Source organism: Dromiciops gliroides, chromosome 4, assembly GCF_019393635.1.
Source record: "Dromiciops gliroides isolate mDroGli1 chromosome 4, mDroGli1.pri, whole genome shotgun sequence".
Classification (NCBI taxonomy): domain Eukaryota; kingdom Metazoa; phylum Chordata; class Mammalia; order Microbiotheria; family Microbiotheriidae; genus Dromiciops; species Dromiciops gliroides.
Genome location: NC_057864.1, coordinates 297,298,864 through 297,324,036, shown reverse-complemented (window position 1 = coordinate 297,324,036; position 25,173 = coordinate 297,298,864). Strand labels below are relative to the sequence as shown.

General features: G+C 34.3%; 2 protein-coding genes across 5 annotated transcripts in view; one reads left to right on the top strand and one right to left on the bottom strand.

The window, feature by feature from the left end:
- The window catches only part of IMPG1 (interphotoreceptor matrix proteoglycan 1), a 168,580-nt gene extending 164,987 nt beyond the window's left edge, over positions 1–3,593 (top strand). Inside the window, exon 19 of the mRNA XM_044003434.1 lies at positions 3,488–3,593. The gene's annotated coding sequence lies outside the window, so the exon portion shown is untranslated. The remainder of the gene's footprint in view (positions 1–3,487) is intronic.
- A 5,663-nt stretch (positions 3,594–9,256) lies between these two features.
- MYO6 (myosin VI) overlaps positions 9,257–25,173 on the bottom strand; it is a 217,478-nt gene continuing 201,561 nt past the window's right edge. For 3 of the 4 annotated variants that reach the window (XM_044003763.1, XM_044003764.1, XM_044003765.1), the window contains 4 exons: positions 20,833–20,964; positions 17,293–17,319; positions 11,719–11,937; positions 9,257–10,157 (listed from right to left, as the gene is read on the bottom strand). In XM_044003763.1, the coding sequence (XP_043859698.1) occupies positions 9,958–10,157; positions 11,719–11,937; positions 17,293–17,319; positions 20,833–20,964 (578 nt within the window). In that variant the 3' untranslated portion in view covers positions 9,257–9,957. The remainder of the gene's footprint in view (positions 10,158–11,718; positions 11,938–17,292; positions 17,320–20,832; positions 20,965–25,173) is intronic. The other variant, XM_044003766.1, reaches the window with a different exon arrangement.

Below are 25,173 nucleotides of genomic sequence, written 5' to 3'. Positions count from 1 at the left end.
TCACTTTTCTGCCATTTTTCCTGCAAACTATAGATTAAAAAAACCCTTTTCCTATAGCTTAATTTTTCTGAATATTATTTTGAGAAGAAAATAACTTCTATGGAACTTTGCGCATTATTTACACAGTCATATAAGTTGGCTGTGTACATCTTTGTGTGTATATAATCATTCATAAAAATTAATTACTCTTGTCTCTTGGTGATGGCATGAAAAAAGCATCTGGATATGGAATATTTATGGTCAATTATAGCTCTATTTACTGTGTGGCCCTGGGCAATCACTTAACACCTTTGAGTCTCAGTTTCCTCATCTGTAAAATTATATTAGAATAGATGACTCTAATGTCCCTTCCGATTGTAACTTTATGATCTCTTGATTCTAATCTAAGATAACAATGTTTAAGTTAAAATTCCACAGTGAACAAATAGCCAATATTCAATAGCCAATCAATGTCTGACAAAATCTTAAGTGATCAACTTGGGTTCCTCACAAAAACCTAAATCCAGAAAACATCTACTTGAAGGATAAATGGTTCAATTCATACCATATCTTATTGATTTTATCAATCAACAAGTACTTATTAAATTCCTGCTGTGGACCAGGAACTATGCCATTTGCTAGGGATCCAAGTACAAGAAAGAAATGATCCCTGTTCTAAATGGAAGTGCCAAGAAGTACACATAGATAAACACACAACATAAACATAAAATGAATACACACAAATGGGTGTGTGTGTATATATGGGCTATATATTTATGTATACACACAAATATTATATAGTTAAATATAAGGAAGTATAGGAGGGAGACCACTAGCAAGATTTCATATAGAACATGGTGTTTAGCATAAAGAGGACTTTATGTAGTAATAAGAAAAGAGTGCATTCCAGGCATATGAAAGAGTCAGTGTAAAGCCAGAGATATGGGAAAGGGGGTATCTTGTCTGAAGTACAGAAAAAAGCTCAGTTTGGCTGGATGACAGAGTATAGGAAGTTATATAATGTCCAATTAAACTGTAAAGATATGTTGGAACTACATTGTAAAGGGCTTTAAACCTGAACAGAAACATATTTTATCCTAGAAGCAATAGGAAGTCACAGGAGTTGAATGAGGGGGAGAGTTAAATGTTCAAGTATGAACTTAAGGAAAATCACATTGACAGCAGTGTATAGGATAAACTAGAGTGGAAAAGAGACTTGTAGGAGGGAAAACAACTGGGAGGCTATTGTAAGTGAGAAGTAGTGATGACCTGAACTCACTAGAAGGAGTTAACGTCCAGTCAGAGGTAGGCAGAAAGCAGGAATGGAGATCTTGATAAGGATGAAGAAGAGGTATAGGAAAGTCAAAATACAGGTAGAGATGGAAAGACAGGAGGTTATGATCAGATGAGGGAAAGTTAAAGTTTCTAATTGGGGAAGAGAAAAACTTATGGATAATGGTGAGAAATAGTATGTGGCTTAATCTTAATTCCAGGTATATCCACACATACTCTGTGCTATTCTGGTTGCTTTCATCTCAAGAAAATATTTAATCTAAAATTACCAAGGAAATATATATATATATATATATACATATATATATATATATATATATACAGTGTGTATATATATATACACACACACACACACACACACACATATGGGGGGACAGGGCAGTGAGGGTTTAAGTGACTTACTCAGGGTTACACAGCTAGTAAGTGTCAAGTGTCTGAGGCCAGATTTGAACTCAGGTCCTCCTGAATCCAGGGCCAGTGCTTTATCCACTGCACCACCTAACTGCCCCAAGATTATAATATATATATAAAAGAAAAATGGCATGAAAGAATCTCTTTAGAGAAGGAGTAGCTGGATTTTTTAATTTAGGAAGGAAAAATTGCATCTTTAATTCAATATAATTCAATTCCTTTGTAATCTTATGTATTTTCTTTTATGCATTTAAAAACCATTTTGTTATAGTCAGTAAGCTTCACCAGACTGCCTGCCGAAGAGGTCTATGACATTTAAAAAAAGCTTAAAAACGCCTGCTTTAGAAAGACCATTTGAAAAAGTATGAGATCAAAGTTTATAAAATGATGTTATTCATCACATTCTGAAATATTAGAACTAAGACATTTTAAAGCTTAAAAGTAGTTTTGGGGGGGGGCAGCTAGGTGGCACAGTGGATAAAGCACCAGCCATGGATTCAGGAGGACCTGAGTTCAAATCCGACCTCAGATACTTGACACTTACTAGCTGTGTGACCCTGGGCAAGTCACTTAACCCTCATTGCCCCACCAAAAAAAAAAAAGTAGTTTTGAAACAAAAAAAGAGAGCTACTTTATGCATAAAGTAGAAAACATGGTGAACTTGTTACCCTAATAGGTGCTACAGAATAAGAAGGTCAAGTACATGAGTTAAAGTAGGACCATATTCATATCCATGACAGATTCAAAGTTAGAAATATTTAGGATACAGTATGACCTTCTGAAGCAGACAATAAGGATTTAAGTGCTTAGTATGTGCCAGACACAATGCTGCCCATGAAATAAATTTAATAGAGGGTAATTGTCATCCCCAAAGTCTCCTTAATTCACACACTAGCATTTATTGAGTGGCTACTATGTGCCAGGGACAGATGCTGGGGATACAATGCCTGCCTTCAGGAACTTAGAATCTTGGGAAAGGGGAAGGAGAGATGGGACAACATCCCATAGAAGGAAAAGTCTTAAGTGCAAACCCTATACAAAAGAAATACTGAGTAATTTTTGAAGGCGGTGCTAGCAACAGGGACAATCAAGAGAGGATTTGTATAGGATGTGACATGCATTGAGTCTTGAAGGAAGCTAGGAATTACATGGAATGTCCCAAAAATCTTAGTGTAATTTTAAGCTTTAATACCTTAAAACTGTAAGATTTTTAGGACACCCTGTATAAGATTAAGGGAAAGAAGGAGTGAATTCCACACAAGCAACAGCCTATGCAAAGGCACAAAGCCAGATGACAGAATCTCGAATCGCAAGTAGGAGGATATTGTGGGGGGAGAAGGGGAGAGTATGAAGAAGAGTAATGTGCATTAACCTAGAAAAGGAAGCTGGATTTGCAATTGTATAGGAATTTAAAGACCAAACAGTACAGTTTGTATTTTATCCTAGAAACAGGAGAAAGCTAGTACACTAGAAACTTCTTGAGTAAGGAAGTGACATGGTCTCTCAGATATGTACTTTAGGAATATTAATTTGGCAGTAGTGCCTGTTGGATGGATGGAATAGGCAAGATACTGGAGACAGGGAGGTCAATTATAAGATTATCACAGGAACTAAGAGAGAAGTAATGAGGATCTAAATTAGGGTAGTGGCCATGAGAGTAGAAAGAAGGGGTCAGCTTTGAGAGGTACTGTGGAAATACAACTGACAAGACTTTGTCCATCTCTGATAGAGAAAAGTAAACTGGAGCACTGATCTTCTCTTCATGGCAAGGATGCCTCATGTTCTTAATCTTTTTCTCTTTCAGGTATTCAGAGAACCGAATTTTACATTACCAACCTTAGGATAGAAGATTCAACCATCTGATCTACAGATGAAAGAGCTTGTACATTTCAATATTTTTCAACACCCAGAGACTCTGTGTGTGTGTGTGTGTGTGTGTGTGTGTGTGTGTGTGTGTGTGTGACTTTCACCAATGCAAAACACACTGTAACTTAGTTGACAGTCAATTCAAGAATTGCTAAAAACTTCACCTGGTGGCCATCCAGCTAGGTTGGTAATTTGACAACATATAGTCAAAATATATACCAAGTGCCCCCCTCTCCACAGTGAAAGTATATCCATTCTATCAACAAAGGAAGTAGGAATTATTTATCACCAAATTTCTAATATAAATCCAACATTAAGAAATAGAATTTGTACAGTATTGGGTACATAATAGGTATTCAAATAAATTCTTGATGTTTGAGAATGATAAGAATGAAAGTCAGAAGACCTTGGTTGTAAATGACATTTTGTGCATGACCTTAAGTAAGGAATTTGACCTCTTTGGGGTCTCAGTTTCTTTATCTGTAAAAGGGGGGGGTCAGAAGTTAAAATGAGTTTTTGGGACACTTAGCAGGTCTAGAATTAAGTTTCTAATATAATGCTTAATATAGTATTTCCAAAGATCCTTCAGATTACCAATCCTTTTACCAATTACAGATCACAATCTATTATTGGATGGTGCCCAAGAATTGCTATGGTTAAAAAATACCTAATTTAAGGGCCAAATTCAGAAATCATCAGAAAACTCTATTAAATTGGTCTTCAAAGAATATGAAGTCTACCAGAAGGTGAAGATTTTGTAGCTAGGTAGGGCCCACCAGAGTTTTGGCACTGGCATAGCATAGCCATAGGGAACCCAGTATCAGCTCCATGATATAATGAAACAGAGTAGAACTTTATAAAGGTGATCAGTATTAGATTAAGAAATAACAAGAGCTCACATTTATGTAATATTTTATGAAGAACTTTCCTCATAGTATCCTCATTTTGTACATGAGGAAATTGAGAGAGGTTAAGTAACTTGTACACAATTGCACACCTAGTAATGATTAGAAATAACACTTGAACCCAAATCTCTTGATTACAAACCTAGTGTTCTTTTCAGGGTATAGCAGGAAAAAAAACATACATATAATTATACACACATGTGTATGTATGTATTTTACAATACAAAGAGCTAAATATTTGCAAGATCTATCCTAGAAAAGAGATGACTCTTCTGCAGTGCATTTGCACACCTTCCAATTTATATTCAGTAGTTTAAAGTATATACAACTCTACATAAAAGAAGCTTAAGCACCAAATACATTTAGCTTCAGTCATTTCTGGGGTATTTAAAAAAAGTAATTGGGACATTTTAGACTCAATTAGCAGAGAAATCCCACTTGTCCTGTTACTCTATGTGCAATCCTATTTTCAGAGATTACACAATTAAAACCTCACACCATATTAACATGGAGACTATATTTGCAGTAGATAAACCATAAATGAAACTTTATGAAGCTCTTCTTTCAATTAAAGAACATAGTATATGAAATGGCACATTTTTCTTATTTTTGTATGTGTTTGCATACTTCTTTAATCTCAATGTTAACTAGTCTCATAAGCCTGTTTTAAATTTGCATTTCAATGACAAACTGATCCTCATGAGCCCTTATCAATGTCCCTTATGAACAACTTCCAAATAAATTTGTTATAAATAGACTTTTCTTTCAATAAAATATGATGCTTGTTTATTATGGATTGGTCCATTTGTCTTGAACTAATTATTGACTTGTTTTATTTTTGGCTTTTAATGATAATTTTAGACAAAAGTTTTGGAAACCACTGTAGTCAAAAGACAATAAAATATTAAACAGCAACATCAACATTTTCAACTAAAATACTTATAAATGAAAGCAATAAAATCTTCCTAGTCACACAATCCCACTTTAGAAAAGTCTACTTTTATACAAATTTCTTTTCCTCTAAAAAGGGATTATAAATGCACTGAGAACACACATAATACAAGGCAAGGTTCAACATGGGATGCATTTATTATTTGTAATTTTCAGTCCATCAGTAAAATAATTTTAGGAAGCATCTGTTTTGATACATACTTTGAAGACACAAGGATAAAATTATATGATTCCTGAAATTGGAAAGGAAAAAATTTATCAGTGGAAAAAAAGGTAAATTCATAAATTGCTATTTGTGTTTTGAAGGTAAGCTTCTGAATAGGTCTGCGGACTTAAGTCATGTGATGGAGTTTCTACTTTTTTATATATAAATTCCCTTGAATATGACTCCTAATTTTATCGATTGAAAAAGAAATTAGATACCTAATTTTTGAGTGTGTTCTAATGGGAGAAAGAGAGAAAACATTTAATTTAACCTAAATCGCATTCAAAGCTTGACCCTAATTCAAGAAAGTATCTATTCAGCTACAAAGAAATGGAGTGCTTTCAATCATCCTTTCCCCCAGTGATTTACTGAGTCATGTACTTTTGCTAAACGTCATTTGGACAAAGACCCATTTGGGTCCTCAAAAGTAAATCTTTTCCACGAGGTGATAATCCAAATACCAATTTCTTCCTACTCTGATTTGAAACAGTGATCTCCCACCTACACAACCTTTCTAAAAAGTTATTGAAGAAAACTTAGAGGCATATTCCTTTAGCATGTTTTTCAAAGTGAGGAACCAAACCAGCAAAATCTCTTTTTCTTATTGTTACTACTGCCATTTTCTTGGCCATTTAAACCTCTCTTCTTATACTAGCTCTTATTTTCATATCCCTTTTCTACTGTTCTATTTAAAAGCATATCTCCGGAGAACAGTAAGGATAAATGATAATTCCAATCTCACATTTCCTATACCTATAAGATGGCAACTAAATAAATGTGATATTGTTACTGCTTGATAGTATAAAAATTCTCCCACTTTTTTCTATGTTTCTTAAAGGTAAGTAGTGGCATGGTAAAGCTGAATAAAAAGGTGGCAAAGTAGTAGAAGCCATAAAAAGAAATTTGAAAACTACTGCTCAGCTTCTTTTGGGATTGCAAGCAGTGGTTCTTAGGATCTTAGATCTATAGAGGTGGAAGGGACCTCTGTGGCCATCTAATCCAACCCCTTCAGTTTGCAGATGAGGAAACTGACACCCGATAAGGTTAAGTGACTTCGCCAAGGTCACATAGGTATTAAGTGTTAGAGGCAGGTTTTTTTTTTCTTTTTGTTTTTTTTTAGTGAGGCAATCGGGGTAAAGTGACTTGCCCAGGGTCACACAGCTAGTAAGTATTAAGTGTCTGAGGCTGGATTTGAACTCAGGTACTCCTGACTCCAGGGCCGGTGCTCTATCCACTGCGCCACCTAGCTGCCCCCAGAGGCAGGTTTTTAAGCAAGGTCCTCAGATTCCAGAGCCAGGGTTTTTTCCACTGCATTACACTATGGTCCTGTTGGAAAGAAACAGGAAAGCCTACGCTTCTATATAACTAGAACTAAATACTCTGAAGGAACTTATGACCTTTTTTAGTTTTGACTTCACTGAAAACCATGGAAATCATTTTTAGAAATAGAAATAATTTTTAGAAACATCAAGTTTTAGAAACACCTACACACATATACATATGTATATGTATATATGAAATCCTAATGACAATTCTCCTACCCATAATTTTCCAAACCACAAGTTGAATTTCTAAAAACACTTGAAATACAACAAAGTTTCTCAATATTCTTTGAAAGAATGGCATACAAGTGAAAAAAATCTCTGAGTAAAATGTATTCTAAAGGGTAGCCTCCTTTCAGTGTACCCTGGAGACACAATAATTTTTCTAATGAATCAGAAGTAGAAAACATTTCATCTGTTAATTCATTAAGCTGAAGTCTTGATTGGAACATATTTTTTTTCAACTTTTTCAAGAGTTAACATATACCCAATTTCATGTATATCAAATAAATATGTAGTCAGGCCTCAAGATAATCAAGCAGTAAGGATTCAGTGCAGACAAAAAGCCCTTAAAATACAGATTACTCAGAACAAATTTATTGTAACAGCCTCAGCTAAAGTAAGTAGTTAACGTATGAAATGATTTTCCTCCATTCCCTGTCATCCTTCTCTACATAAGGGGACTAGTTTATCTGTGAATTACAGGGAAACAGCTGCATCAAATGTCCTTTGGAATCCTGATTCACTGCTTCTACAGGTATCATGCCCATGAGAATAAATAGTACAGCCTAAAGCTCTAGCAATGCTCTCACTAGCTATCTTCTGTTCATGTTAGCCTACTCTGTTATGTAGGTTACTGAAAATCAATTTGAATTAGGGTAACTCTCTTGGTAACCAACATTAACTCAGGAGACCATTCTAGGCAAATAAGTTTTGGGACAACTGCAGGATAAAATTAGAAGTAAGGCTTTATTGGATTTTTGTTAGGTGATACTAAAACTGAGAAAAGGGGGGAAAGGTGAAGATATTGCAATGTTTCTTGTCTTTGATTACAATACTTATGTCCTTTTTAATCATTTTATGTAGATATCTACTACTGTATCAGGGAGACTACCATCGGGGTGGGGGAGAACTGTTTCTGAAATGAATACTAAAAGAAGGGAGAAAATAGTAAGATGTCATTCTAAAGAAGTCTTAAGAGTGCTGAACTTTTTTTTTTTTTCAAAAAGTCTCATGGTCATTTAATATGAAACTATTTCTCTATGTTCAATTAAAAATATCTTATTAAAGACAACAAATACAAATTTGAGTGGGATGGGATAAGAGGAAGAAGGTAATTTCATGTCCTAACCCCACCTATCAACTTAAGGGACCAAATAATATAAGATTAAGGTGAATTGATGAAGTAATAAAGCCTTCAAAGAAACCTATAATACTAGCATTTTCAATCAAAAATTCAACAGAGCTCATTTCCTTACTGTAAAAGAAGTCAATCACTTGCACAGTATAATCATAAATAAATATTTTTGTACTAAAACATTTTCACACATATTATAAGAGTAGTTCTAAAAATAGTGACTCTGGCAACACAAACACTATATAATCAGTTAGGAAATATTTTCCTAACTATAGTTTTCTTTCTAAAATTCATTTTGAAAGCTAAAGTTTCAATAGGAGTAAAGCAAAGTGTTCAGAGAGGCATTTTTTCTAATTTTTAATTTTCACTACAGCCAAATAAGATTTTTGACTTCTAAAAAGAATGTCAACACAATCCAGACTATGTCACCTTTCCTTCAAGTTTCTAGTATGAATATCATAAACAACAAGTTTTACACTGCTGATAATTGTATCAGAATTCACACAATAAGAAAATGTTTTTATAATTATTTTAGACTTAAGAAATTAGCAATTACTGAGCAAAATAGTTTTTAAATTATATAGCCTATAAAACAATGCTACAGTTACAAAAAAGTCTCAAAGGCAAAGTCTTGGGCCTAAAAAAGAATTAAAATTATTTGAAAAACAGTAGTCAAAAATTACATTAAGTGACTTTTACAAGATCTTGACAAAAAGTAATTTTAACATTTTAATCACAGCAGAGACAAAGCAGAAAAGATATATGAATTTAGCCTAAAACATTCCAGTTATGCCATAGTTTATTTTTTCCTTATGTTTTTCTTTTTTCTAACTCAATTATCGGCCATTTTTTTCTATTCAATATTTGTATTAACTAAGTGCATATTTTTGTCTAAGGAAAATAAAACTCTTGTTCTTCAAGAAACACGTATTTCAGATTCCAAAAAAAGAGAAAACTGTGCAGAATATCAATTTTAGTGTCTCCTTTATTATATAATACATCAAATACACTTAAGATCTTCCCAAAATTCATAAAGAATTGCCTCACTTAACCTAAGGCTCAATAATAGGTAGGGAATAAAGTTTCTAACTTTAGGGGGAATTTTCAAGAGTTCCTGGAATAGTTAGTGAGTTCAGATACTAAGAAGCCTCTACACTAAGACATCAAGGTCTTGATCATGTTCCTAAATGCCTAACCTTCTCTGTATGAGAAACTAAAACTAAGGCCTTACAATTCCAGTTAGAAGGTATAATAGACCCTCATTTTATATGGTTTTAAAAAGCCAAGGATTTTGGATATTTTTAAAAAGGGCAACCATGATTACTTAAATAGTATATTGCCAAAAGATGAGAAATGCCAGAATTGGTTGAAGTATGCCAAGTGTTAGAATTCTGAGAGGCTTTTAAAAGAGGGGACACTAGACTAATGAGACAGAGATGGAAAAAGACTGGACAAAAAAAAATTTTTCCAGCTCAAAATTAGAGTTCCCTACTGAAACTAACCCTCAAAAAGTACAAATTAACAAGCCCCCATGATTAATAAAATCTGTTCACTTTATATTAAGCCTCTATAGCATGATTATGGAATGTTTAAATCCTCTGGAGAACAAAGGAATCCTTCCTTTGTATTCCTGCCAGAGTTCCCAGCTCTGTACTAAATGTGCAACATTTATTTTAACAGGTTCTGCAACATGGCTGTTGCATATGTAGGCCTAGCCTGTCTGCTTTCAATTGCATTCTGAAGATACTGGATGCCCCCACAGCGTTCCCAAATCTCTTCAAACTGTCTGGGCAAAATCTCAGCACCACGCTTCCGAGTCAGACCAGTCTCTTCAAGATTTAGCTCACACATCTCCATGTCATCCTTACCTATACATTGTGGAGAAAAATGAAAATCATAATTCAATTTCAAAATGATTTAACATATCAAACAATGAGTATCCTCTTCATGCCCACAGTTATATTATTGTTTAAAAGTCATCTCTGTAGCATATCATGAAAACTGCAACTCTCCCCAAAATTCCACAAATCTGGTTTCTCTGAAATAACAAATAGTCCAATAAAACACCAGATAAGCTATTATTATAGAGAGCTACTTCTTGATACATGTGACTCATAATTAACAGCTCTATGGAAGGTATTTAGAATTTCAGAATTGTATATCTGTTAGTCTAACCCTATCACTTGCTACATGACTAACTTGGAGACCAAGGAAGAGAAGTATATTGCCTAAGATCACAAATACAACTAGTAGCCAAGCTGAGACTAGAATCCAAGTTTCCTGACTCCCAGTCCAGTGCTTTTTCCAGAACTCCATACTTTGTCCTGGACTCCCAGACTTTTATGATTCCTTTCGGTTCTGAAATTCTATGATTACTCTACCTCATTAGATGGCATCAAGAAAAATCTTTCTTCTGAAAAGGAGTTTCCATTTTTCACTATGCTGTAAAGGTTTCATCGTAGAGCAGTTTACATGAATTTTATTGTCTTTAGATACTTAAGATTTTTAGAAATTGCCTTAAAAATCCATCACTGTGATGATAAATCGTAAAGTGTGCCTGTAACATATTTCCCTAATTACAATTTGCTGAAAAATCTAAATTCTTTGTTAACCCAGAGACAATCAATTAAAATAAAAATCCTTGACTTATTCAATAATAATTTTTAAAACTTTAAGAGCAAAAAACCCAGAAATCACAAAGAAGTCAAAAAGACTCAAAAATCTACAACTGAGTTTCCTTATCAGAATAATTTCATAAATAAATAAATAAATACCTAGAATTACAAAGGAAAGTATATTAAAATAAAGATATTTGTTCCTCAGCTAAGTTGACAGACTCCCTGGAATCTATCCATGGACCCTCTTGAGAGTACATGGATCCAAGTTTAAGAACCCCTGTTCTAGGGTTTCATTTTGTGATTAAAAAAATCAGAGACAACTTTATATTCAAAGCTTTTCAAAGAATGTTGTCATTGTGGTTAAACAAACTGGTTCCTAGGCAGATTTATAATTCATAAAATACCCTATTTCTAAACACACACCCACTCCTATAAATGCATACATCTGAGACATCTAAATGTACAGGTCACAGAAATCAAAGGATTTGGATTTGAATGGAACCTTAAAGATCACTATGGCCAAGACCTAACCCATACAGCAATCTCTCTTTTAACATCACTGACAGCTAGTCATCAAGCTTTTGTTCAAACATGTTTACTGATGAGAAACTATCTTATACAGGAGTATTATTCTTTCAATAGAGAAACTGATCCACTTTCAGCTAAACTAAACTTTTATTTAACATAATATTTTATTTCCAACTAAATAGATTCTCTAAATTTTCTACCATATAAATATACTTTAAGATATGATGCAAGCTATTGTTGTTTTTAAAATTTTTTTTTTAATTTTCATATAAAACATACACACCAGCTACAAGAAGGATAGGTGGTTTGTCAGGATGAAGTTCCATTTGTCGGGCAATCCAAGGTCCATCAAAATGTGCATACCACCAACCTTTCTTCTTATTCTGAGGATCTTTGTATTGGTCTGCAGGGCGAATGAATGGAATACGGAAATAGCGTTGCTGCCGACTCATTTCAATCTCCTGATGTCTGGCAGGAAGCTGAGTTGTTGGGTTCTGCTGAGCTATTATACAAAATGAGGAAAGTGACAATCAAGACAGGGAAAAAGAGACAAGACAACAACTTTAAATTCACAAAAGCCTTCTTTAAAAAAAAACAATTATTCAGTATAATTTGAATAAAAGATTTACCATAAATAAAAACTGAAATAAATAACATAAGAACTGAAGTATGATTTTTTTGTATTTTCTCTTTTCAAAAAATGTAGAAAAAAATCTCCTCTCACCTACACAAGAAATTATATAAAAGGTTCACATAGACACCAGCAAGAAGAGAATCTGTGCATTAATACATACCTATACTTGCAAAACCCTGTTCTCTTCCTTTGCATTTCTGAACTGTGGCCAAGTTAATTCCACAACACACCTCCCCCACCCCACCCCCAGTCCCACCCCAACTGTAGAATGACTACTTTATTGTTTTACAAATAGAGGTCATTTCACTGATTATAGAGAGAAAAGTTTGGGGGCAGTGAGTGAGAGTTCCAAGACTTGCACTTTGGAATAGTACTGGCACTTAACCCTTTCCTCGCTCATGAAAAAAGAGGAAAGTTTTGTGTGTGCCAGGAAACAACTAAAAGGTAACTGAGTCTTACTGGAACATGTAGTTAGATATTTAAGAAATCACACATGCTAAAGTTAAATATTGATCATGTAAAAGTAACTTTTTAAATTGGTATGTGCACCTTAAAGTTAGAAATTTTGCTAAAACTTATATGATATTCCTATTCAATTTTGTAATAGATTATATGTTCAATCTTAAGAATTGTCTTGTTTCTTACCCATAAAGAGGAGCTTATTTAAGAAGCAACTTGAAAATGCTTCATGTTACTTTTGTGAATGATATACTAGAACTTAACTGTTATTTAAAGAGACCAAGTTTGGGGAAGATGTTAAAGAATTTTATCAGTTCTAAAAGCATCTTAAAGAATTTTGGTGCTTCCATCTATTAATAAGTAACAGAAATGTTAATAATTCAACAGTTTAATTGTAATAGGCATATTAATAGTCAATATTGCACCTTAAGAATCAAATTCTTTAAGAAGTCATTATTTTGGGGCAGCTAGATGGCGCAGTGGATAGAGCACAGGCCCTGAATTCAGGAGTACCTGAGTTCAAATCCGACCTCAGACACTTAACACTAGCTGTGGGAGCCTGGGCAAGTCACTTAACCCCAATTGCCCCGCAAAAAAAAAAAAAAAAAAAAAAAAAGAAGTAATTATTTTTTATTTAACAACAATGTATACTACATTTTTAAAGAGAAACTGAATGAAGTAAAATTAGAGAATAACAGTCTGAGACACCATTGGAATAAGAATGTAGGTAGTGCACAAAATAAAGGAAGGTTTGAGTGAAGAATCTCAAGGTGATAAGGAAGGCACGGGTTTTTACTGAGGACAGTTTTGAGTATGTTGACAGAAAGGGTTGAGAAAGTTTGGGCTTTAAGTAGAGAGGTTGTGTGAAACTTTATGTATTTATCTTATTGGGAACTACAGATTTGAACTCCGTTAAAATGTGCTCTGAAGAGGGATGACTGGGGTATATTAAACCTAAGACTGCCACTTTGAAATTCTTTGGCAGTGGAGTGGCTAGAATTAGTGATCCCCATAATATTTTATGCTTGGAATAAATAGCGCTTGTATAAAAGACATACCAAATAATTGAAATTATAAATTGAGATTCTGTGTGATGCCATTTTAAATATAGATCCAGATGTAGTTGAATTTATTCTGGTCTTATTTTAAGTAAATGTGTCTCTCTTAATATGATGTTTATGATACATCAGAATTTATTGAACTATTTGGCATTAAGATAATTTGGGAAAATTCATGCATCTGATAATTTGTTAACTGGCTGAATCTAAGCAAATTATCTTATGTCTGTTTACCACAGTTTACTAATCGAATAGCACCCACCTCCTAGGGTTGTTGTGATCACATAATTGTACAGTGCTTAACACAGTGCCTGGCATAGGGCAAGCACCATGCAAATGCCAACTGCTATTATTCTTTAATTAGATGCAATTGCTTCATACTTTGTAACTCTGTGTGTCCTTGGGAGTCAAGACAGACACCAGTCAGTCAGTCTGTACCAGAATGAGAAAGTGTCTGTGCAGCTTGCAGATGAGCAGACCATCTATCTTCATAGTCTGGTAGTTCCCAGGAGAAAAGAATGTGGCTTTTGCCATCATTTTTCTCCTCCCCTTTGGGAAAGGATTAGTCCTCTTCCCCCTTACCTATAATATCCCCTTTTTCCTGTAACTTAAATACCCAAAGTTTTCTCTGTACCACTGAACTCCTTGCACCTGTATAAGAGTTCCACGTGCATATTCATCATAAATCTAGTTGCAATACCTATCTAATGGACTTGTTATACTTTTTGGTCATTACCCCCCTCCAAATCATTTGATTATACTTATATTTTTCATCCAAACAATAAAAAATGGTAGCTATAGTAAAGTAAATAATATGACAGAGGAGTACCCTTGGTCTTTCTTTTTTAATGAAAAGCAATTTGACAAATCTAAAGGATGTAAACACTGTCATATATGTCCATTTCAACTGATGAGCATATCAAAAACTGCTCTTTGATTAAGTGAACATGTATTATAAAATGTTAAACTGACTCTAGCTAGCTTAAATAACAGACCTGATTTAAAATAATGCAAATATTATGATGTAAGTAAATGGCATACTATAATGACAGAACTTTCCTCTCAAATAACAATATTTCCCCCATATTTTAAAATCCAATGAAGGAAATAAGTTTAAAATGTTAAATTATCTCCTGAGTCATGATATATCATTGGAGTAGGGAAGAATACTTGCTTTTCTGCTAGTCCAGGAAATTGAGTTCACATCAATTCTTCTTCCACTGTTCAGTTTTCATACTGAACAGTTGGACTTTTTTGAACAGCATGCTTAGGATATTTCCCTAAGGTACAACTTTAAATCTTTAGCAATGAGCTTTTAGTTAACCTGCTGAATACACTTTATAGTCACAACTTAAAAGAGAGACCCAAATCACTTTCTCAAATTAAACTTGGAGTTCTCACAGTGAAAGGATATGTAAAATTTTTTAAATAGTCTAAGAACAGATATTATAAAAGCAGCCATATAACTTGCTTAAAAGGTACTGAATGTGTAATAGATATTCTTATTTAACTTCTTACCAAAAATAAGAGAAAGAATTAATCAATGGAATGTTTCTTTAGAAACCACACAAAAGCAAAAAGCAACAACTGTTAAGCAAAGCCCAGAATAGTCCAAAATATAGCTCCAGTTTTGTTAATGAGTTGAAAAAGTCCCAGCACCTTTTGAAGAGAACCCAACATGTTAACAGAGATGCTCATTATTTTTGCTTTGTTTTTATGCCCCCAAAATACTACTTTCAATTTTGTGCTCAGATTTCAGGATTTTAGAAACACCTATTATTTTGCAAATCTTGGGAGAAAGAACAACTCTTTAGCCCTTTTAAGTATTACACAGAAATACAGCATCAAGTTTTCAGAGGATGAAGAATGACTTTTCATAAATCAGATGACCACCCCATAATCAACCTAGCATTTCATATGCCTTTCAAGTTTCTAAAGAAATGAGGAGAGAGTGTGTCCAAGGACCTTGATTTAAATTCTGGATCTGCCACTTATTACTTTTGTGACATTCAGCAAGTCACTTCACCACACTTGGCCTCAGTTTCCCCATCTATAAAATAAAGGGTTTGGATCAGCACCCCTCTAAATTCTCTTACAGTTCTCAGTCCATTTTATATGATCTGATCAACTGGCAGCCTTCAGAAAGGCAAATAAATTGATAAAGGAGACATTAAGAAACAGAACAGCAAGTATTCAATAGCTGTGGTTTTGTGTCTTCTTCATCCTCAAAAAACCCTCACTAGGGGGCAGCTAGGCGGTGCAGTGGATAAAGCACCAGCCCTGGATTTAGGAGGACCTGAGTTCAAATTTGGCTTCAGACACTTGACATTTACTAGCTGTGTGCCCAGGCAAGTCACTTAATCCTCACTGCCCCCACAAAAATAAATTAAATTAAAATAAACTGACTCCTTCCTTTCCAGTCTCCTGCCTTACTTCCCTGAGTATACACTGTGATCCAATGATACTGGCCTCCTTGCTGTTTCTTACACATGACACTCCTTTTCCTGACTCAATGTTTCCTTATTTCCACCTCCTAGTTTCCCTGGCTTTCTGCAAGTTTCAGTTAAAGTCTCACTGTTCCTAGTTCTCTTTAATCTCAGTGCCTTGTGTCTGAGGCTACCATTGCTTTATCTTCTCTATATCTTGTTTATACATAGTTGTTTGTATGTCATCTCCTCCACTGGACCATGAGCTTCTTGAAAGCAGAGACTGGTAGTTTTTACTCCTTTGTATCCCAGACACTTAAAAGGCACTTAATAAATGCTAGTTGGCTGATTGAATGACTAATCTCAGTACTCAAATTTTTCTGGAAGCCTAGAAAGCAATCTCCATCTGGAAATCTAGCAGTGCAGATACTGAAAAATCACAGAATTAATCTTCTTTCAAATTCATTTAATTTTTTGTAGAATAAGACACATTTTATATCCACTACTATAAATTATCAGGAGCCCCTTTTAAAAAATGCACACAAAACATATCAGCAACCCAATATGGCATCTTGTAAAAAAAAATCATTTTCACTGATTTTGAGAGAAATTTGCTAAATAATGAGCCGAATCACTGGTTTTATGTTATCTAAGAATGCATATTACAGAAAAGGAAAAAATAAGAAGGAAAAACTCTTCCTGATCAATCCATCACTGCAGTCTTTTTTTCACAGGAATTGGTAGATGTTCTTTCTAATCCTGAGCACGTGTATTAACATCCAAAAACTGTATCTAATTAAAATACAGCTTATTGGAGTCAACTTTTATGTTCTAATACCATCACCTAGAAAAAGATACTGTTTAAGAGCCATCACCTAAAGTTAGTTCTGATTCTAAACAAACAACTGTTATATTAAGATTACAGAGTTTTGCTACAATAGAAATAATAATACACACCCATGGCATAAAATGCTTGTTACTTTTTTTAAAAGGTAGTGTTATTAAGCTAGTAAATAGTAGATAAATGAATTTAATTAAATTTACCTCAACATATATATTTGGTTCAATGAGGAAGGTAAACACACAAGCATTTTAAAGTTTTAATATAACTACAAGTAAGCTTTTTTTCATTTCAAAAGGTATTCTATTAAAATTAAATTAACAATATCATTGTACTATAATTTAATAGAGAAGTGTAGCAAAACACTGATTGACTGAAGTTAGAAAGTTTAACCCAGCTTCCAGTTAATTTATAAATTAGTTAGGATCTTCCCACTTACGTGAATTGTTCAAAAATGGTGCAAAATCTGTGAACAAATATTTCATATTGAAGAAAATATAAACATGCCATGATAATGAACATTTTTATAATTCATTAAACCCATCCTTCTTTTCAGGTGACAGGGAGAATTCCAATCTGGTATACAATGGTGGTACTTCTGCTAATTAAAACCATAGGTATGTGTTCTGATTTTTTTCTAAAAAGATATTTTGATTAATCAGGTTTCAAGAATTTCTTCTTGCTTCAAATATGCAAAGAATTGAAAGGAAAAAGTAATATTTGTTGTTAGTGGGGACAACTGAAGTGTACAAGACAAAAACATATCAAATGTACTACAATTAATGTTTGATCCCATAGTACCAAAAAATTTCATATAAAAAGGAAATTACAGCTAAAATTTCCAAAAATTTTGTAGTCATTAGGGATGAAAAAATGTACTATTTTAAAATAATGAACTGTTTGCTCTGTTTTTTTCAAATATCCTATGTCATAAATTTATGCCATTTCTCATTCCAGAGGTCAACTAAATAGTAACTTTCAAGTTACCAGTTTTGAGCAAACCCATATTTCTGAAATAAAGTAACTTGAAGTACATCTCTTTATGAATTTAATAAAACTAATAATATTTAAGAAATTACAGAGTAAGAAATTTTTAATATTAATACTACGTTAATATTACAAAGATTTAGTAAAACTTTAAATTTGGTCTTATTTATAACTAGAAGAATTTACAATGACATTTCATGATGAAGTCACTAATATCAAACTGTGACATTTTTATTAATCATGTGTGGTAGTCATGCTCATTTTCTATTTTTTTAAAGTTTAGGATCTAACCTTTCAAATAAGGAAATATATATTTTGTTTTGTTTTTTCAGATTTTTTGTGTGCGCTGTAAGGTTTATTCCAGGGTGCTTCAGGCTTTTCCTTCATTGTTTCTTTTCTCAGAAAATTCCACTATTTCAGGTCAGCAGAGAACTATTTAAGCACAGTGCTTTCTCAAATAGGCCATAAAGTTTTCTAGGTACTTTACTGTAAACACACTCTACATTTCTGGATTTCAATCAATTAAGTACACCAGGAAATAAAGAGAAAACTGTAAAGAAATTTCAAATTTAATTTAAGGTAATTTAAAAGAAAAAATGTAGTTTTAAAAGTATCAATAACAAAACTTCATCTTGAAAATTGACAATGTTCTATGAATAGATCAAACAGTATTCTAATAATATATTACTACAGTTATTGTGGAAAGGGAACTTTTTTATTTTAAAATTTAAAAGAAAAAATGAAAGGAACAACACTAGTAGTCAACAAACCTGGATTTTAATTCCAGTTGAGAAACTAACAGCTATATAATCTAGACAGACCAGGAGGACTGCCTCGGGAAAGGATTTTCCTTTTTTATTGTAAACAAGCTGTTAAATGGCATATAGCCATCTGTTTACACAACTCAAGCAATGGACTTGGTTTGGAGGACATTGAATTCCTTCAATTCTTTCTTTTTTTCCCTGGCTCTGTTACTTTTATTTTTTCTGAGAGGAATATGACTCTTTGTTCCTCATACAGAATAGCAGCACTGCACCTGGAAAATTCTGCCATTTGATCACCATACCTCAAGGAAAACCTAAAAGAAAAGTTTCTGGCAGGGTATCTAACATACTCAAGAGGATGGAGAGAGACTTAAAAGACTGTGACTTTAGTCAGAAAAGACTACAACAAAGCAGAAAGTCATCAATATCCACAAACTCATGAAGAGTATAAATGGCATAAAAACAAAACCTGGAACACTAGAATTAAGTGTTATCTCTGATATTTAGAAGATGATTTTTTAAGAAAAAAAGGAATAGGGGCAGCTGGATGGCGCAGTGGATAGAGCACCGGCCCTGGAGTCCGGAGTACCTGAGTTCAAATGCGGCCTCAGACACTTAACACTTGCTAGCTGTGTGACCCTGGGCAAGTCGCTTAACCCCAATTGCCTCACTAAAAAAAAAAAAAAAAAAAAAAGAAAGAAAAAAAGGAATAACTGGATGTGAGTACATAACAGGTGTTGAAATGCCCACAATAAGCATCTCCCCATCCTTAAAAGAAGAAAAAAAAAGAAAAAAAATTGTAATTTGACCCTATCATTCCTTCAGGATATCCTTCTGTTATTTCTTCTTCCTTTCACAGCCACAATCATAAAAAGTCTGACCGTGTCACCTCTCCCAGCTTCTGTGGTTGGCTATTGCCTTTTAGGGAAATTAGAAACTCCTCTCTATTCAGCAATTAAACCCCTTCACAAGCTAGCTCCAGCCTCCCTTTCTAGGCTAATTATACATTATTATCCGTCATATACTTTCTGCTTCAGTCAGCTTGTCTCCTGGTCACATCCATTTACTTTTGCACAGGCTCCCCACACCCATGCCTGAAATGCTCTCCTCTCTTCACCCCTTAGAACCCCTAACAATTCTCTTCAGTGGTCAGTTCATGTGGTACCTTATTCACAAAGCCTTTCCAGATTCCCCAATTTGTTAGTGCCCTTTCAAGTAGCTATGTATTTCCTTTTCTATGTCTTCCATATTTACTAATCTGTGAACATGCTGTATCCCTTTGTATAATGTAAACTCCTATGATAGCAGCAACCATCTCACTTTGGTATTTCTCTCCCCTAAGTACCTAGCATAGTATCTAGCATATATAGGTGCTTGTAAATGTAATTAATGAGTTATACAGGATACCAATACAAATTGCTCTAAAATTATTAGGACAAATCTATAGATAATGAAATTTTAAATATTAGTAAGGCAAAGGTAATTTTGAGGATCCCTTTTGGATACAATATTATAAAAGGTAACGACCATGACTTGATGTAATATTTAGAAATCATTTAATATTACTGAATCTCAAGTTTCCTTATCTATAAAATGTAGATAATACTACCTGAGGTATAATATATCACCGGACTGTCATAAAGATCAAGTGACATATGTAAAATGCTTCACAAAGTTTTGAGTGTTATATACATATTAGTTATTATTATTATTATTAAAGATATAAATGAGATAATAAGTTCAAATATATATTTCTCTTGATCAACTATATTTAGAACACTATTGGAAGCAGCAAGGTGGCACAGTAGATAAAGCCCTGGCCCTGGATTCAGGAGGACTTTAGTTCAAATGTGGCCTCAGACACTTGACACTTATTAGCTGTGTGACCCTGGGAAAGTCACTTAACCCTCATTGCCCCTCAAAAAAACAAAAAACACTATTAGTAAAACTGGACAAACTATATCATTTTCAAAGGAAATTCCTTAGCCCTTGAAAACAAGTAAAACAGTAATTATATTTAAGTAATATAAGGTCTTCTTAATTAAAAATCATGTATTTAGTGATTTAAAAGTCACCAATATTGGAAATTTATATCAAATCTATTACCAAAATATACTAGTCACTGATCTACAGCCAGGAAAAATAACCATAATAAGCTCTGGTATAAATTTTTAGCTTATCTTGAAACTCCTTTGGGCAGATTCTTCAAAGTTATAGCAAGGTCCTACCATAATCAGTGACTGATTTTGGTGCACGTTGCTCTGTTTCTGTATTGCGCTTCTTGTTCTTAGATTTCCAAGCATGGTAGACCTTTAGTCTTCTATGAAACTCTTCTCGACAAGCTGCCAATAGTTCGATATCTAGCAAGTATAAACAATAAGGAAAAAAGAAAAAGAAAAAATTTAATTCCATTTTCTCACAGTATAATTCTAAGACAGAAAGGCAGAATGGTGTAGTGAAGAGAAACAGTCAGGAAGAACTCAGATCCAGCCCAACTTCTCACCCATACTGGCCATATGCCCCTGGACAAAGCCCATAAGTCAGAGACCCAGGAAACTCTCTAAAACATTAAACTGCAGAACAGCTGCCAACCTATAATGGTAAAGGAAATTTCTTTACTGGAGCATTTCCTGCACTGATGAAATCATAGATACGGCCAAAAAAATGATCTAAGAGAAATTTAAAACAGCTACAAATTCAAGGATAAATTAAGTAATCTTTAAGTTGATTCTTTCAATGTGTTGAAACATCGGCTGGGATATCTAGCTAGATTTGGTTCAATGAGACAACTTTACTATCACAGCTCAATAACAACTAATAGAAAAAAATCATACACAGTACTCTAAGGTTTGCAAAGTCTTAAACACACATTATCTTATTTGATTCTTTGGCCATATTTTGCTCAAAATTTTAATCAATAACTTGAATGATTACACAGACAACATGCTTATCAATTTGAGAATCATGTAAAATCAGGACAACTGGCAGTACAGTAGATAACAGACATGGAATCCAAAAGGATCTTAATATGTCAACTGAAAGAGTAGGCCAAGGCAAAGAAGATGGAATTTAAAGGGATAAATGTAAAGTCTTGCACTTGACTTCAAAAAACAATTATACAAGTAAAGGACTGAGATGGGGAGGAAGTGATTCATATGAAGAATTCTAAGAATTTAGGAAAACTTAAGTTCAATATGAATCAACAGACATGACAAGGTAAGCAAAAGAAGAAACACAGCTTTCTTTCTTTCTTTCTTTCTTTATTTATCTATCTATTTATTTATTTTTCAATTTAATTAAGCAAGAATTTAATAAGCATTTACTATGTTCCAGTCACTGTGGATACACATAAAAAGTAAAAAGTCCTCGTTTGGAGATTGTAAAATGAGGGCAAAATGAGTTATTTTGTATTTTATTCAAGTCAAATGGTTGTTCTATTTTAGGAAGAACAATGGAAGGCTGAAACAGAAATGGATAAACAGAAGGGTAAAGGAACTTGAAATTGGCCATAGGAAAATCATTTCACAATGCATTTCACCTCAAGAAGAAAAAAGTTGAGAGGGAGGAGCCAAGATAGCAGAGGAAAGGCAACAACTCCCTTGAATTCTCCCCAAATCCCTTCCAAATCCCTTTAAATAATACCATATGACAGTTCTTAAAGCAGCAACCCCCACAAAAGGACAGGGTAAAATAATTTTCCAGTGAAAGACAACTTAGAAGGTCAGCAGGAAAGCTCTGTTATATCAGGGTAAGAGTGGAACACAGTCCAGCACAGGCTGGACCAGCACAGATTCGGCCGCAGCAAACCAGGAATAGGCTTTGGAAGCCACTAACTCAGAAGAAACAGCAGCAACTGCTTCTGGAACTCTTAGCTCACAGACAGTAAGAGAGAACTGGTCAGAAGCAGATTACAGGGGGCAACTAGGTGGTGCAGTGGATAAAGCACTGGCCCTGGATTCAAGAGAATCTGAGTTCAAATCTGGCCTCAGACACTTGACAATTACTAGCTGTGTGACCCTGGGCAAGTCACTTAACCCTCACTGCCCTGCAAGGAAGGAAGGAAGGAAGGAAGGAAGGAAGGAAGGAAGGAAGGAAGGAAGGAAGGAAGGAAGGAAGGAAGGAAGGAAGGAAGGAAGAAGGAAGGAAGGAAGAAGAAGGAAGAAAGAAAGAAAGGAAGAAAGAAAGAAAGAAAGAAAGAAAGAAAGAAAGAAAGAAAGAAAGAAAGAAAGAAAGAAAGAAAGAAAGAAAGAAAGAAAGAAAGAAAGAAAGAAAGAAAGAAAGAAAGAAAGAAAGAAAGAAAGAAAGAAAGAAAGAAGGAAAGAAACCAATTACAGGGGTCTCTTTGCTAACACTGATGGTAGGACTCTGTTGCTTTGCCCATACTCAGCTCCAGGTTGCAGTTCTAGGTGGCAGTCCCCAGGTAAAATGGGCTAGAACACCAGAGCTTGTGGCCACTATGGAGTGGAAAGCTCCTCACAGTTCCAGGGCAGAAAAGAGGGCGTGTGATTGCTCACAGATCAGAGCACAGGCCAGGAGAGGAGTAAATATGCCCTCTCGTTAGATCATACCACCTTGGGAAAACTGAAAACTTACAGGTTACTGGAAGAATCTCTGAAAACAGCTGCACAAAACCCCTGAAGCTTGAGACAGTACACCCTCCACCCTGGAAATAGAGCCCTAGTTTAACAAAGAGTTAAAAGTCAAAAAGGAAGCTGGGAAAATGAGCAAACAACAGAAAAAATTCTGACCTTAGAAAGTTACTATGGTGACAAGGAAGATCAAAACACACACAGAGAAGATAAAGTCAAAGCTCCTACATCCAAAGCCTTAAAGAAAAATGAATTTGTCTCAGGCCATGGAAGGGCTCAAAAAGGTCTTTGACAATAAAGTTAAGAGAGGCAGAGGGAAAAATGGGAAGAGAAATGAGAGCAATGCAAGAAAATCATGAAAAAAAAAGGCAACAGCTTGGTAAAGGAGAGACAAAAATAACACTGAAGAAAATAACACTTTAAAAAATAGACTTGGGGAAGCTAGGTGGCACAGTGGATAAAGCATAGGCCCTGGATTCAGGAGGACCTGAGTTCAAATCTTGACACTTACTAGCTGTGTGACCCTGGGCAAGTCACTTAACCCTCATTGCCCCACAAAAAATTCATTAATTAACTAATTAAAATTTATTTTTAATTTTTAAAAAATAGACTAGGCCAAATGGTAAAAGAGGTACAAAAAGTCAACGAATGCCTTAAAAAGAAGAACTAGCCAAATTGAAAAGGAGATATAAAAGCTCACTGAAGAAAATAACTCCTTAAAAATTAGAATTGAGCAAATGGAAGCTAATGATTATGAGAAATCAAGAAATTATAAAACAAAACTAAAAGAAGAAAAAAAATAGAATACAATGTGAAGTATCTCACTGGAAAAAGATCTGACCTAGAAAGTAGATCCAGGAGAGCTAATTTTAAAATTATCAGACTACCTGAAAGCCATGATCAAAATAAGAGCCTAGCCATCATCTTTCAAGAAATTATCAAGGGAAAATGCCTTGATATTTCAGAACTGGAGGGTAAAATTGAAATTGAAAGAATCCATCAATCACTTCCTGAAAGAGATCCTAAAATTAAACTCCCAGGAATATTATAGCCAAATTCCAAAGCTCCGAGGTTAAGGAGAAAATATTGTAAGCAGCCAGAAAGAAACAATTCTAATACTGTGGAGCCACAGTCAAGATATTCTAGATGAAATGATCTGAGGTCTTAGAATAAGATACTCAAGAGGGCAAAAGAAATGGGATTAAAACCAAGAATCACCTACCCAGCAAAAATGAGTATAATCCTTCAGGGGGAAAAATGGTTATTCAATGAAAAAAGAAGACTTTCAGACATTTTTGATGAAAAGACCTGAGCTGAATAGAAAATCTGACTTTCAAATACAAGACTCAAGAAAATTATAAAAAGGTAAACAGGAAAAGGAATTCATACATTCCTACATGGGAAGATGATAGTTTTAACTCCTAAGAACTTTCTCATCATTAAGGCAGTTGGAAGGAATATATAGACAGAGGGCACAGCTGAATATGAAGTGAGTTGAATTCAACAGTGAGTTGAATATGAAGGGATGATATTTATTAAAAAACAAAATTAAGGGGTGAGAGAGGAACACAATGGGAGAAAGGAAAAGGGAGAGGTGGAATGTGGTAAATTATCTCACATAAAAGAAATAAGAAAAACCTTATACAGTGGAGTAAAGGTGGGGGAGGTGAGGGAGAGTGCGTGAACCCTACTTTCATCAGAATTGGCTCAAAGAGGGAATAACATATACACTCAAATGGGTGTAGAAATTTATCTCACCCTGCAGGAAAAAAGTATAGGAAGGCAATGGGGGGAGGGGAATAGAAGGGATGGCAGATTGGGGAATGGCTAGTAAGAAACAAAACACTTATGAGGAGGAACAGAATGAAAGGAGCAAGAAAATAGAATAAACAGGGTGGGGGTGGGAATAGGATAGAGGGAAATACAATTAGCAATAGTAACTGTGAAAAACATTTTGAAACAAGTTTCTCTGATAACAAG